This window comes from Anthonomus grandis, chromosome 18, assembly GCF_022605725.1.
Source record: "Anthonomus grandis grandis chromosome 18, icAntGran1.3, whole genome shotgun sequence".
Lineage (NCBI taxonomy): Eukaryota > Metazoa > Arthropoda > Insecta > Coleoptera > Curculionidae > Anthonomus > Anthonomus grandis.
In genome coordinates, this window is record NC_065563.1 from 12,800,160 (window position 1) to 12,816,576 (window position 16,417).

At 33.4% G+C, this 16,417-nt stretch overlaps 3 protein-coding genes across 15 annotated transcripts in view; 1 reads left to right on the forward strand and 2 right to left on the reverse strand.

The window, feature by feature from the left end:
• The window catches only part of LOC126746765 (chitotriosidase-1), a 66,088-nt gene extending 60,053 nt beyond the window's left edge, over positions 1-6,035 (reverse strand). The window contains exon 1 of the mRNA XM_050455116.1: positions 5,874-6,035. Within this exon, the coding sequence (XP_050311073.1) occupies positions 5,874-5,876 (3 nt within the window). The 5' untranslated portion in view covers positions 5,877-6,035. The remainder of the gene's footprint in view (positions 1-5,873) is intronic.
• LOC126746775 (group XIIA secretory phospholipase A2-like) overlaps positions 1-16,417 on the forward strand; it is a 149,905-nt gene that overhangs the window by 68,998 nt on the left and 64,490 nt on the right. The window lies entirely within an intron of this gene.
• Positions 9,825-14,665, reverse strand: LOC126746800 (guanine nucleotide-binding protein subunit gamma-e). The gene is made up of 3 exons (XM_050455200.1): positions 14,532-14,665; positions 13,736-13,973; positions 9,825-10,637 (listed from the first exon to the last, which is right to left on the reverse strand). The coding sequence occupies exons 2-3, from the start codon at positions 13,846-13,848 to the stop codon at positions 10,532-10,534; spliced, it is 219 nt and encodes a 72-aa protein (XP_050311157.1). The 5' UTR covers positions 13,849-13,973; positions 14,532-14,665; the 3' UTR covers positions 9,825-10,531.

Here is a 16,417-nt window from a genome sequence, read left to right on the forward strand (position 1 = left end):
TTTTTCTTCTCAGCTTCTAACCCTTTCATAGCTATCCCATAGATCTAGAGTGTGCCCTCATGATTAATTTATTTAATAAATCAATTTTTAAGGCAATTATTTGATGCAATAAAAACCTTTTTTTATCAACAATACCCTTACACCCCCCACCCACCCCTGACAGCTTACCAGTAAGAAATTCCTCTGCAAAACCCCTGTTTTTCAACACGATACGCCTGGACCACAGAAACTGCTCTATCGTTTTACGTTATACAGTATATTTGTTCCACACTACTATAAATTGTAATATAATTTTGACAGAACATTTTATAATACTACACCCTAAGGTACTCAAAATCGACCTCGAGCCACCCACGAACGACAATCGTGTAATGATCATGACAAATGAACATCTGGAAAATTACTGTCAATGGGGCCATTAATCAAAATGCAAATATCTTCCTTATTATAAAGAAGAAAACAATAAAATTACCTCCGAGACCTCAGGGTTCAAATCGGTATATGGCCTTTAAATGAAAAGGAAAAAAGTGAAAAACGCCGCTTTGAAATGATCCTCGAAGGCCGAGAAATTAACGTTCATAATGAATTCATCCTCTTTTAATTCGGAGATGTCGCATTTGCATTTGCATTAAGACTGTTGTTGCCAAATCGGGTAAATGTCAACAAAATATAATAACGAATTTTATGGCACCCTATATTAGCCTTCGACGGCGGCGGTTCGGTGACGTAATTTTTGTTTTTAAAGTGTATTAATATGGAAAAAATAGCTTTTTTACTAAAACAAAATATCTTGGAATTATAATAATTGATCAATACTAAAATCTTACTTTGCCACTGAACCATAAGCAAATTAACCTTCATTCATTTTATTGATTATTTAGGAGCAAAAACTGTGTAATTCCCTCCGATATTATGAATATAAAAAATCAGAAAGTGTTCAATAGGAAGGTCAAGAATTATAGCTGAAAACTTTAATAGTTTTAGTTACCGTAAAATGGTGCACTTTCTTACTTTTACTTTGTGCATGTTTATAAATAATTTTGCATTTTTAACAACGGATTCCGTGTAAAAGTGTATTTCTGGGTTACTAGTTTGATACAAAAAAAAAAGGACATTTTCACTCGAATTTGAACGCGATTGTAGTATTTAGTAGATTCCACCGGTTCTAGCATATCTTGACTCTATCTAGGGTCAACAAAGTGAAATTCTACTATTAATTGTATTTAATAGTTTGGTAAAGTTCAACCGAGAGGAACGCTAATGATAATGGCACAAGAGAAATTTTATTTTCGACCAGGCACACAAGGTCTTATTAATAAATTAATAAAGAATTATTTTTGAATTAAGAAAATTTCGTTTATTTCTTGTTACAATGCACCTTACGGTCGCCGTTCTCACATCACTTATAATAGCGTAAAACCGACTTTCTCTTACTTTTGTGGCAAATCGTACACAACGCTCGCGTAAAACACGCTCGTTTGGTTGTTAAAACTTAAAAGTCACTATGAGAAAATGTGCAAAAATTATGAGTTTACGTAACAGTTTCTGAGGGGGTCCTTTCTATTAGCAATTATTGAGTTAAATAGATGCTAACTTTGTTATTTTATATGGAACACCGCATGTTTTATAACAAAATCGGATTCTACACAAAATTCTAAGAAATTTGAGGGGTCACATGCCATACTTTGGTCCAATACTTTTTGAGATATACAGGGTGTTCTCTGCACTCTATAAGTGACACACCCTGTTTTGATTTTTTTTTTTAATCAAAATTAAAGGGGTATTCGAGGATGCCCTTTCTGTCTAACATATTTTCAAAATTAAGGCACTTCCGGTTATACCGGAAGTAAATGCTAACTTTTTTATTTGATATGGAACACTCTATATATTATTACATATTTGGATTCTACACGAAATTCTAAGAAACTTGAGGGGTCACATGCCATACTTTGGTCCAATACTTTGTGAGATATACAGGGTGGTCCATGGTGGGCTTAAGCACTCTATAAGTGACACGCCCTGTTTTGATTTTTTTTAAATAAAAATTAAAGGGGTATTCGAGGATGCCCTTTCTGTCTAACATATTTTCAAAATTAAGGCACTTCCGGTTATACCGGAAGTAGATGGTAACTTCCTTATTTTATATGGAACACTCTATATATTATTACATATTTGGATTCTACACAAAATTCTATGAAATTTAAGGTGCCACATGCCATACTTTGGTCCAATACTTTTTGAGATATACAGGGTGGTCCATGGTGGGCTTAAGCACTTTATAAGTGACACGCCCTGTTTTGATTTTTTTTTTTTAATAAAAAATTAAAGGGGTATTCGAGGATGCCCTTTCTGTCTAAAATATTTTCAAAATTTAGGCACTTCCGGTTATACCGGAAGTAGATGGTAACTTCCTTATTTTATATGGAACACCTTATATTTTATAACATTTTCGGATTCTACACAAAATTCTAAGAAATTTGAGGGGTCACATGCCATACTTCGGTCCAATACATTTTGAGATATACAGGGTGGTCCATGGTGGGCTTAAGCACTCTATAAGTGACACACCCTGTTTTGATTTTTTTTTTAATATAAATTAAAGGGGTATTCGAGGATGCCCTTTCTGTCTAACATATTTTCAAAATTAAGGCACTTCCGGTTATACCGGAAGTAAATGCTAACTTTCTTATTTGATATGGAACACTCTATATATTATTACATATTTGGATTCTACACGAAATTCTAAGAAACTTGAGGGGTCACATGCCATACTTTGGTCCAATACTTTGTGAGATATACAGGGTGGTCCATGGTGGGCTTAAGCACTTTATAAGTGACACGCCCTGTTTTGATTTTTTTTTAATCAAAATCAAAGGGGTATTCGAGGATGCCCTTTCTGTTTAACATATTTTCAAAATTGAGGCACTTTCGGGTATACCGGAAGTAGATGGTAACTTCCTTATTTGATATGGAACACTCTATATATTATTACATATTTGGATTCTACACAAAATTCTATGAAATTTAAGGTGCCACATGCCATACTTTGGTCCAATACTTTTAGAGATATACAGGGTGGTCCATGGTGGGCTTAAGCACTCTATAAGTGACACGCCCTGTTTTGATTTTTTTTTTTAATCAAAATTAAAGGGGTATTCGAGGATGCCCTTCCTGTCTAACATATTTTCAAAATTGAGGCACTTCCGGTTGTACCGGAAGTAAATGGTAACTTCCTTATTTGATATGGAACACCCTATATATTATTATATATTTGAATTCTACACAAAATTCTAAGAAATTTGAGGGGTCACATGCCATACTTTGGTCCAATACTTTTTGAGATATACAGGGTGGTCCATGGTGGGCTTAAACACAGCATACGGTACACATCCTATAATGATTTTTTTTATATAAATTAAAAGGGTTTTCGAGGATGCCCTTTCTGTCTAACATATTTTCAAAATTTAGGCACTTCCGGTTATACCGGAAGTAAATGCTAACTTCCTTATTTGATATGGAACACTCTATATATTATTACATATTTGGATTCTATGTGAAATTCTAAGAAATTTGATGGGTCACACATAGTACATCGGTCAAATACTTTCCAAGATATAAGCAGTTGAAATTTCCAGTTTTTGAAAATTACAACTGTGTATATCTTGGCAAGTTTTTATCTGAGGTATGACAAGTGACCCATCAAATTTCTTAGAATTTTATGTAGAATTCGAATATGTAATAAAATATAGGGTGTCCCATTTAAAATAGCGAAGTAAGCACCAGCTTCCGGTATAACCGGAGGTGCCACTACTTTAAAAAATCATAAAAATCAAAACAGATCTTTAAAAAACTCGTTTAGTAACAAAAAAAAATATATATATATATACAGGGTGTGTCATACATAAACCGCCTATTACATAGACCCCACCCTGTATATCTCGGAAACTATTTGTTCAAAGTATACCATGTGACCCATCAAATTTCTTAGAATTTTACGTAGAATCCAAATATGTAATAAAATATAGGGTGTTCCATTTAAAATAACAAAGTAAGCACTAGCTTCCGGTATAACCGGAAGTGCCACTACCTTAAAAATCATTAAAATAAGAGATCCTTAAGAACCCCTTTGGATGACATTAAAAAATATCATACATAAACTCACCCTGTATATCTCGTGATAATCATACATATGTATGTATGGGATGTCCATATAAAACCTGTCGGCATAAATTCGTGAATATAAATTAGGCGTAAATAAACGTAAAATTTGAATTTCTAGTTTTGACGACCTTGCTGGTTTCGTTTAATGGAAAGCGCTTATTTTATTATTATTATTATATAGTTGACCGAGAGTTAAAAAATGAAAGTGCAAAGTGACATTTGGCGTATTATCGTGATAACGTGGAAATATTTAAGAAGGGAATTGTATATGTGGTGACATAATGGACGTTCTAGGAATGTTCTAGGAATGTTCCAAATTTTATTTTTCATACAGTGGGAGAAAATGCTAAAAAACTTCAAATCAAAAAAGTCAATTTTTTCAAAATCTATGAAAAATTTTGAAATTTTTATTTTTGCTATAGATACTCTTTTTAAATACAAAACGAAAAGTATTCTATAATTTTTTTCAAAAAACGAATATTAAAGAAGTTATTAGAGTTTTTGATTTTTGGACCAAAACTGAAAAATTTGAAATTTTCAAAAGTGGACCAAATCAAAAAATTCTTTTTGCTATATATTAAGAGTAAAAAGGTAATAAAAAAAGTCTAATAAGAAAAGTCTCTATTTTCCATAGGAGAATCAGGAAAAATTAAAAAGTGCAATTCTGATAAGACCCTAAATATATTTTCAAAAATTCCTTTTTAATTTTTTTACAAGAAATCTATGGGTCCAATAAAAATATTGTTTAAATAAAAGTTGTTTGGAATAATAAGGGGTATCCTAAGAAGTAAAAATTTTGATTTTATTTTTCATACAGTGGGAGAAAATGCTAAAAAACTTCAAATCAAAAAAGTCAATTTTTTCAAAAATCTATGAGAAATTTTGCAAATTTAATTTTTGCTATAAATACTCTTTTTAAATACAAAACGAAAAGTGTTTTATAATTTTTTTCAAAAAACGAATATTAAGGAAGTTATTAGCTTTTTTAAATTTTTTGACCAAAACATGGTAATAAATTTTGAAATTCTTAAAAATTGACCAAATCAAAAAATTCTTTTTGCTATATATTAAGGGTAAAAAGGTAATAAAAAAAGTCTAATAAGAAAAGTCTCTATTTTCCATAGGAGAATCAGGAAAAATTAAAAAGTGCAATTTTGTTAAGACCCTAAATATATTTTCAAAAATTCCTTTTTAATTGTTTTACAAAAAATCTATGGGTCCAATAAAAATATTGTTTAAATAAAAGTTGTTTGGAATAATAAGGGGTATCCTAAGAAGCAAAAATTTTTATTTTATTTTTCATACAGTGGGAGAAAAAGCTAAAAAACTTCAAATAAAAAAAGTCAATTTTTCCAAAATCTATGAAAAATTTTGTAATTTTTATTTTTGCTATAAATACTCTTTTTAAATACAAAACGAAAATTATTCTATATTTTTTTTTAAAAAACGAATATTAAAGAAGTTATTAGATTTAAAAAAAAAATTCATGCGAAAACACCTCAGATTTAAGTAACACTTTACTACCCAAGAGAGTCAATTCGCAGATGACATAATTACTGCAAATTTGATAAGTACTCCAGGGACGTACTAGGTACATATGTATGCTTATCCTTGGAACATACTTTATAATTACCATTAATAAACTTGGATGTCCCTAGGATATATACTTATGCTTACCAAAATACTTAAAAAAAAATAATTTTTTTACTTACCATGTTGCCAACTTTCAAAAAAAAAAAACACAAAATCCCAATAAACCAATCACAAAGTGTCAAAAATGTCACTTTCAAATCGTTTCGAAGGTAAATTCAAATAACGCGCGCGAACGTACCGATCACCAGTAATCGAGAAACTGCACCCGAAGTGGCGAGTGGCGTATGAATTTCGCCGCTAAGGCCCCTACCACGTCACGCGCCGTCTCTGTCCCACCCACGGTACCCCCCCATACACCCGTCTCGCTCCCCGGTAACATATACCACGGCAAATTCGAAAGTTAATCACCTTGTCTTTGTCTAATAGGTGGAAACTGGGCCTTTATAAGAATCGAAGAATGTTGTGGAATTAATGCGATTTTGTCTGAATGTATGTATGTATTTTGCCGATACGAGAGAATGCGGAAAGTATAATAGAGGAATTTTTGGGGTTTTTTCAGAGTAATTAGGAGTTGGGTTGGGTTTTTCAGGTACTTTCTTTACCGTTGAATTCGACCTCATAAATAGCTCCTAAAAATTGACTGTACAATATTACAACCGTTTACTTAATGGGCAATCCATGATCAATAACATCAAAAGCTTTTGGATAATCGATAGCACAGGATCCAAAAATTAGTCGTCCAATCGTTATCCATTATGTCCAAGTGTACATAAAAATCTGGATAGCCAAATTTGGACATCCAGTGGTTTCCGATATTAATGTTTAATTAGTATTTATCATTTAGTGTCTGGAAATAACACAAAAATTCCAACAAAAATCTATTTTTTTGTTTTTAATTAAATTAAATTAAATAAAATAAATAATTCCAAGTGCGTCCCTGCACTATCGCGCGCCATAAGGCAACGGGTGACGTAACGAGCGGGGCGTTGCCATGGCGACGATGGACGCGCCTCACTCCGTAACAGCGGTGGGGTGGACAGGACCGTAGTAGTAAGAATTTATTGACATTTTCACTTGAAAAAAATCGTAATTTTTTTTTCAGGTACTTAAAGTCACTAATTATATTTTTAAGGCAGTTGAAAATTTTATTTTTTTTTCCAGGCACTTAAAGCCATTTTTTCGGGTTTTTGAGGTTGTTCATTTAATAATTTTTCCAGGCAGTGGAGTAATTTTTTTGCTTTTTTCAGGCGCTTAGAATTAATTAAATTACTTCGGGTCCTTGGAAAAGTCGAGAAAATTAGCTTTAAGAGCCTGGAGAGAGAATAAAATTGCCTGAGTAATGTCAAGTGCCTGGAAATTACAAACAAATTACTTTAAGTGCCTGGAAAGTATTTCAAAAAATTTACTTAAAATGCCTGGAAATAAAAAAAATGCCTACAAGTGTCTGGAAATCATAAAAAAATTAATTCAGATGCCTGGAAAATATTTCGAGAAATTCCTGGTAAAATTTTAATAATTTTTCCAACCGTCATAAAAACAATAGAATTTGTTTGGAAAAAATAAAAAGCCCACTTTAAGTGCCTGAAAGATATTTTAAAAATTGTTCCAAGTGCCTGAAAAAATCCAAAATTAACTTAAACAGCCTGAAAATTCCGAAAAAGTGACATCAACTGTCTGGAAAAAATTTAATTTTCAATTGCCTTAAAAATATCATTTAGTGCCTGGAAATAATACATAAATCCCTTCAAACGTCAACAACAACAAAATTTTTTTTTAAATTAAATTAAATTAAAATAAAATAAATAATTCCAAGTGCGTCCCTGCACTATCGCGCGCCATAAGGCAACGTGTGACGTAACGAGCAGGGCGTTGCCATGGCGACGGTGCACGCGCCTCACTCCGTAACAGCGACGGGGTGGACAGGACCGTAGTAGTAGGAATTTATTGAAATTTTCACTTTAAAAAAATCGTCGATTTTTAAGTTATTTATTAATATTTCCGGGTATTTAAAATATAATTTTTCCTTTATTTTCGTGATAACTAAACAATTTTTTAATCTTTTTCCAGGCACTTAAAGTCATTTGTAAGTGTTTCCAGGCACTTGGAGTAATTTTCAGAATTTTTAACGTAATTTTTTATTCTCTTCCAGGCACTTAAAACAATTTTTTCTTAATTTTTCAGTCACTTGAGGGCATTTACAACAATTTTCCAGGCATTTAAAGCCATTTTTTTGGGTTTTTAAGTGCCTGGAAATAATACAAAAATTCCTTCAAACGTCAACAACAACAAAAAATTTATTTTTTTTAATTAAATTAAATTAAAATAAAATAAATAATTCCAAGTGCACCCCTGCACTATCGCGCGCCATAAGGCAACGTGTGACGTAACGAGCAGGGCGTTGCCATGGCGACGGTGCACGCGCCTCACTCCGTAACAGCGACGGGGTGGACAGGACCGTAGTAGTAGGAATTTATTGACATTTTCACTTTAAAAAAATCGTCGATTTTTAACTTGTTTAATGATATTTCCAGGTATTTAAAATATAATTTTTTCTTTATTTTCGTGATATTTAAACAATTTTTTAATTTTTTTCCAGGCACCTTAAGTCATTTTTACATGTTTCCAGGCACTTAATTATAAAAAAAAATATTTTAGGTACCTGGAGAAAATTTCGAAAAAAGCCTAGAAAATTAATACAATTTTTCAAGTGCCTGAAAAAAACATAGCACTGCCTGGAAATCATAACAATACGACTTCAAGTGCCTAAAAAATATATTGAAAATGCCTAGAAAAATTCCAGCATTTTTAAAAAATAGCATTTAGTGCCTGGAAAAAAGCCTGAAAATTTCCCTCAACAAGAACAAAAAATTACCTGGAAGAAATTTCAAATGTTGCCTCAAATTCCTGAAAAAAATACAATTTACTTAAGCTGCCTGGAAATCACGATAAAGTGACTTCGGGTGCCTGGAAATGACCTGAAAAAAATTACAATTTATTAACTGTCTTAAAAATCGCCTAAGGGATGCCTGGAAAAATAATCCAGAACTAGCTTAAGGTACGTGAATATCACAGAAATATGTACAGAGGCAGCTTTAACTGCCTGGAAATACCGAGAAAATGACTTCAAATGTCTCATTTTTCAACTGCCTTAAAAATGTAATTAGGATCCTGGAAACAACTCCAAAATTAGCCTAAACTGTCTGGAAAAATATTAAAAATTTGCCTGTACCTAGAAAACTCAGGAATAAATTAAAGTGTCTAAAAAAACTGAGCAAAACATCCAAAGATTTCAGAAATTTTCAAGGCACTTAATCCATTTTTTGACTCCTTCAAGTTTTTTTTTAAATTTTCCAGGCACTTTAAGCAATTTTTGAATTAATTTTCAGGCACTTACAGTGACTTTCTTAGGAGTTTTAAGGCAGTTGAACCCATTTATTCCGCTGTCCAGGCACTTCCAAAGGATTTATTATTTTTTCCAGGCACTTTAGGTAATTTAAAAAAAAATTCCAGGCACTTGAATTCATTTTTTTGAACTCATTTATTTAATTTTCCAGGCCCTTTGACTCATTTTTCTTAATTTACAGACACTTTAGGCTAATTTTTCATTTTTTCCAGGCACTTGAGACTATTTTCCAAAATTTTTCCAAGTATTTAAAGTCATTCTTTTGGGGTTCTTAGTTCATTTAATAAATTTTCCAGGCACTTCAAACTAATTAAATTATTTCAGATAAAATAAAACTGCCTAAAGAGATAACATAGAGTGCCTGGAAAAAGTGTTTTTTCAGCTGTCTGGAAATCACACCAAAATGACTTCGGGTACTTTAAAAAAAATCGAAAATTGCTTCTAGTGCCTGGAAAAAGTACAAAAACTCCCTAAAACTTCAACAATTTTTAAAAAAAATGTATTTCATTAAATAATTTCAAGTGCGCCCCTGCGCTAGCACGCGCCATATGACGTAACCCGCAGGGCGTTACCATGGCGACGCTGGACGCGCGCATCTGATTAACAGCGTAAGGGGGACAGGACCGTAGTAGTAGTAGGAATTTATTTTTAAATAAAACTTCATTAATTAATTATCACACTATCCTATAATAATATTAATAATTTATTCCTGCAAAATCAACCCCCTGCTATGGCCTCAAAATCTTACAAGTACATTATATGATTGGATACATACAACCTGCATGGATACAATATACAGGGTGGCTAACTTAAACACTAAATATTTGGTTACAAAATAGAAGCGTGTACGAGTAGAGGGGGGAGAGAGGGCGATGGAAACGTGTAGAAGAGGCGAGTTGGTCCACACGTTGACACACCCTATAATGAACGGGGGTCGTTTCGTTGATCGTGAGTGTGTTTTATTGGCCGGCTAGGGGTTGATTTTCCGATACAATATATAAAACCTTAACAGTTAAAATGGTGACGATGAATTTTACAGAAAAAGCTTCGCTAGAGGCCGGGGTTTCTCCGATATATACTTGAAAGAACGTCAATATCTCGCAAAGTGTCGAAACCAGCCCCGGGAAGCTCACAAATTTAGTCAATTTCTTGTTAACATGCCACACGTCATATTATAATAATTCTCCTAAAAATTCATAAGTACGTACGTTTTAAATCCGAGTATTGTATAAGCGAGTAAAATTATCTAAAATACTTGGAAGGTTAAGAAGAGTATCGAGTAAGGGCCGTTTACCGACGTCATTGTTCTTAACATACGATCGTGAAGGGCAAACGGGGGGGGGGGGGGGGGTAAAAGAGGTCTCGCGGGTGCTCCTACATTATGGAGCATTTGCCCTTTTCCGCCCACGGGTTGTTTTTCTTGTCCGGGGCGTGGATCAGCGGGTCGTTTTTCTCGTTTTCCTCCACGTATTCCCGCATCCTGAAAATGAATATTTATGTATAATTGAAATCTATGTGTCTAAGAGATGAGTGATTTTTGGGTAGTTTCTTATACAACTCGATTGCACGTCCAGTTTTATCGACAAAAAATCATATAAATGGGACTTGCACTCCTCTGAATGGGAGCCATATCAAAATTTCTTTTCTCTTTCTTTTTTTAATTATTTACCTCCACCCTTATTTTCCACTTCAATTAAGGGTGGAGGTAAATAATTTTTCTAAAAAAATTACATTTTACTTTTTTCTAAAAATTCTAAGGGTCGCAGGAAAATATGATTTAAACAAAATTCGTATTAACGATCCAGAGACAATGAAAAAAGTTATATGACGAAAATTTCCATTTCTTAATAAAATTTTTTTTTTGAAAAATTCTTTACCTCCACCCTTATTTTCCACTTCAATTAAGGGTGGAGGTAAATAATTCTTCAAAAAAAATTAAATTTAATTTTTTTCTAAAAAGTCCAAGGGTCGCAGGAAAATATGATTTAAACAAAATTCGTATTAACGATCCAGAGACAATGAAAAAACTCCTATGACGAAAATTTACATTTCTTAATAAAATGTTATTTTTTTTTTAATTCTTTACCTTCACCCTTATTTTCGACTTAAATTAAGGGTGGAGGTAAATAATTCTTCAAAAAAAAATTATTTTTATTTTTTTTTAAAAAGTCCAAGGGTCGCACGGAAATATGATTTAAACAAAATTCGTGTAAAATAATAAGAGCTACTCCCAGGAAAATAATTTTTTATTTCATTTTCCATATAGTGGCAGAAAAATTGAAAAAACTCATAATCAATGCCAAACATGTTTCTGGACGCATTTAGGATTTTTTTTTTTATTAATGCATTCGATACTTTGAGGGTAAACGAAAAAGTTTTTTGCACATTTTTCAAAAATTTTTTGGTTTTTGAAAAATTTTTGAAAATTTTCAAAAATTCGACTTAATTAATTTTTTTTTATTGATTCGTATTAACGATCCGGAAACAATGAAAAAAGTCTTATAACGAAAGTTTCTATTTCCCATAGGAAAGCCAAGAGAAAATAAAAAAGTTTTATTAATTATTTACCTCCACCCTTATGTTCCACTTTAATTAAGGGTGGAGGTAAATAATTCTTCAAAAAAAAAATATATTTTTTTTCTAAATGACTTAAACAAAAGTTGTGTAAAATAATAAGAGCTACTCCCAAGAAAATAAATTTTTATTTCATTTCCCATATAGTGTCAGAAAAATGGAAAAAACTCATAATCAATGCCAAGCATTTTTCTGGACACATATTTAGGATATTTAATTTTTTTTATTAATGCAATCAATACTTTGAGGGTAAACGAAAAAGTTTTTTGCACAGTTTTCAAAATTTTTTTGGTTTTTGACTGAAAAACTTTTAAAAATTTTCAAAAATTCGACTTAATTAATTTTTTTTGATTGATTCCTATTAACGATCCAGAAACAATGAAAAAAGTGCTATAACGAAAGTTTCTATTTCCCATAGGAAAGCCAGGAAAAAATTAAAAAGTTTTATTATTTATTTACCTCCACCCTTATGTTGCACTTCAATTAAGGGTGGAGGTAAATAATTATTCTAAAAAAATTACATTTTATTTTTTTCTTAAAAGTCTAAGGGTCGCAGGAAAATATGATTTAAACAAAATTCGTATTAACGATCCAGAGACAATAAAAAAAGTCCTACGACGAAAATTTCCATTTTTTAATAAAATAGTTTTTTTTTGAGAAATTCTTTACCTCCACCCTTATTTTCTACTTCAATTAAGGGTGGAGGTAAATAATTCTTCAAAAAAAAAATATTTTTATTTTTTTTTAAAAAGTCCAAGGGTCGCACGAAAATATGATTAAAACAAAAGTTGTGTAAAATAATAAGAGCTTATTCCACGATAATTATTTATCACTATAATAAGTCACATTTCTGGAAATATATGGGAAATTTTTTAATGTTTATTGTTGCAATCGATGCTACGTTTAAAAATAAAACGAAATGTATTTGTTTTACGTAATTCTTCGAAATATGAACAATAAATAAGCTATTGACATTTTTTTGTTTTTCTTTTTACCAAAACTCCCTGGAAAATTTCGAGTTTTTGAAAGTTGGTCAAATGTAATTTTTTTTTGTTGTAAGATATAGCGCATAAAAAGACAATGAAAAAAGTCTCATGACAAAAATGTCCATTTTCCATAGGAAAGCCAGGAAAAAATAAAAAGTTTTATTAATTATTTACCTCCACCCTTATGTTCCACTTCAATTAAGGGTGGAGGTAAATAATTCTTCTAAAAAATTACATTTTATTTTTTTCTAAAAAGTCTAAGGGTCACAGGAAAATATGATTTAAACAAAATTCGCATTAACGATCCAGAGACAATGAAAAAGTCCTATGATGAAAATTTCCATTTCTTAATAAAATAGTTTTTTTTTGAGAAATTCTTTACCTCCACCCTTATTTTCGCCTTCAATTAAGGGTGGAGGTAAATCATTCTTAAAAAAAATTTCAATTTTAATTTCAGAAATTTTTGAAAGTTGCTCAAATCAAAAAATTATTTTTGCAGTATATTGCGCATAGAAAGGCAATTAAAAAAGTCTTATGACAAAAAGTTCTATTTTTCATAGGAAACCTAGGAAAAAATAAATAAATCGTATTTCCATAAGGTCCTGTGGAAAAGAAACTCTCTCCATTTTACATAGGCAAACCACTATGGCGACATGTTTCTCACATAATAAGCATGGAAAAACAATTGGAAAACCTACATCCAATTTCCTGGACAAAAAAGTACTCCAGGAAAAAAACACATAAAACTGGAATTCAAGGAATATTCAAACCTCCTTTGGAGGATCTCTCTGAGGAACATGTGAGTAATATTCCCGTGAACATGTGCCATTAAGGATCTAAAAATAACCAAAAAAAAACCGATAATATCCCGCTCGCGTGCTCACCCCACCACTCCCGATTCACCTAAACAAACACTCAACGGCACGTTTATAAATCGTAAATAAACCATATAACCCTTATCTATTTAATTCCAAATACACCCAAACAAAAAAAAATTATAATAAAATGGATGACTTACGCGGCAATCGATTTGGACAAAGTCCAACGTTCCATCGACGCCTGATACTTCAGGTTGTCGATCTGCTTCCGCAAAGCGTCTTTGTCCATGGCGGCTAACGACGCACTGTCCATGACGGCGTCGCGACGCTCTCGGGCGTCGTTTGGTGGTGGGGGGCCAAGGAGGACGCACGCGTCGATACGGCGGGCGTCGTCGCGTCCGGTTTATCGGGTCGAATACAGATGGCGACACGCTACTACTAAATACATATAATTTCTTTTTTTTTATTGGGCGTGGCTTATAGGGAATACAAATGACAGTTCCATGAACGCTATTGAGAAAAAAACAATTTTAAAGCGTTAAGGTGGCGCATGCGTCGGAGCTGGTTCAAAATGGCTGACGACTGGCCAACTTGATATATAAAGACAAATGTGTTCATATAAATTGACCCGTTTTCCCCCTCCCTCGTCTCCTAAATGTAGGCGTGCCTTTCTGTTAAAAAAAAGAGACACACGAGATCATGATGTCGAAAATCAAGATGGCGCGAAAGACGACGGCAAAATGGCGGCTCTATTAAAAATGATCAAAACCAAAATGGCAGATTTTTTGAACCTTGATATTAAGTGGGAGGGGGGTTGGAGGTGGAGGTTGCTAGGATACCAAACAAAATGGCGCCCCTATAGTTCCGCCTCCTTCATTTTGACAGTAATATAAACTGTCATTCGAATGTCAAATAATAGAGCCACGCCCAATTGAAAAAAATTTAAGAGGGTCAAATAGAGTACGCAATTGCTTTCAATTAATCAATAAAACTCACCAGTACGCCTCACTTGACTCACTCGGTTAATGTTAAACCCGGTTTAACTACAAAAAAACTCGCGGTGGTTAAAACGCGTCTGGGTGTGCGTGTACTCCGGTAGGTACTACGCCCGTATACAGTAAAAAACGCTGGTGGTACTTAGCCTAGTTGTAAGTGCAGGTAGGATTATTATTACTATTATTATTATCGGTTAAGTGGAAAGTATCAGTGATAAGCGAGTGATAATAATAATAAGGCGAGCGGATACGACAAAAACCAGACTGGGTCGTAGATTGCTTGTAATGGGATCAGTTGTAATTTAATTATGATGGCAATTTGTGTGTGTGTGTGTGTGTGTGTGTATTAGGGGAGTCGAGTTTAAATTGGATTTAAAAAAGGGGTTTTGGGGGAATTTATAGAATCGTTTTTTGTCGGGCCTAAGGGGGAGTATCGATTTCCTTCATAAAAAATTGCTAATTTGCCATTAGGTTTGCAGAAATTGCTTATTGGTGTTCAAATGAAATTGTTTATTCGACACGAAAAACGAAAAAACCCAAACTTTGGAGGTCGATATCTCGGCTTCTACTGGTCCGATCTGGAAAATTCCAACGGTTTTGTCTTAGTTTCGTCTTTCTGAATCCAACGAGACCTTCCGCAAGGTCGTAGCTCTTATAGAAGCTGAGATATCGCATTTTTGGAGCCCATTTTTGGCCTCAAAAACGAGGTCGAAAAATGACTTTTTCCGAATTTTCAAAGTGCTGTCATTCAGTTAGTTCTGCTCGAATCTCGTTATAACCCGGTGTTTTCGTAATGTAGGTGATCTAAATAAGGCGTTGGTATAGTTAGTTCAATTTCGAAAAAAATCAATTTTCGGTGAAAAAATCGATACGGGGGGGTATACCCGAAAAATGAAAAAACCCAAACTTTGGAGGTCGATATCTCGGCTTCTACTGGTCCGATCTGGAAAATTCCAACGGTTTTGTCTTAGTTTCGTCTTTCTGAATCCAACGAGACCTTCCGCAAGGTTGTAGCTCTAATAGAAGCTGAGATATCGCATTTTTGGAGCCCATTTTTGGCCTCAAAAACGAGGTCGAAAAATGACTTTTTCCGAATTTTCAAAGTGCTGTCATTCAGTTAGTTCTGCTCGAATCTCGTTATAACCCGGTGTTTTCGTAATGTAGGTGGTCCAAAGAAGGCGTTGGTATAGTTAGTTCGATTTCGAAAAAAAAAAATTTTGGTGAAAAAAATCGATACGGGGGGGTATACCCGAAAAACGAAAAAACCCAAACTTTGGAGGTCGATATCTCGGCTTCTACTGGTCCGATCTGGAAAATTCCAACGGTTTTGTCTTAGTTTCGTCTTTCTGAATCCAACGAGACCTTCCGCAAGGTTGTAGCTCTAATAGAAGCTGAGATATCGCATTTTTGGAGCCCATTTTTGGCCTCAAAAACGAGGTCGAAAAATAACTGTTTTCCGAATTTTCAAAGTGCTGTCATTCAGTTAGTTCTGCTCGAATCTCGTTATAACCCGGTGTTTTCGTAATGTAGGTGATCTAAATAAGGCGTTGGTATAGTTAGTTCAATTTCGAAAAAAATCAATTTTCGGTGAAAAAATCGATACGGGGGGGTATACCCGAAAAACGAAAAAACCCAAACTTTGGAGGTCGATATCTCGGCTTCTACTGGTCCGATCTGGAAAATTCCAACGGTTTTGTCTTAGTTTCGTCTTTCTGAATCCAACGAGACCTTCCGCAAGGTCGTAGCTCTTATAGAAGCTGAGATATCGCATTTTTGGAGCCCATTTTTGGCCTCAAAAACGAGGTCGAAAAATGACTGTTTTCCGAATTTTCAAAGTGCTGTCATTCAGTTAGTTCTGCTCGAATCTCGTTATAACCCGGTGTTTTC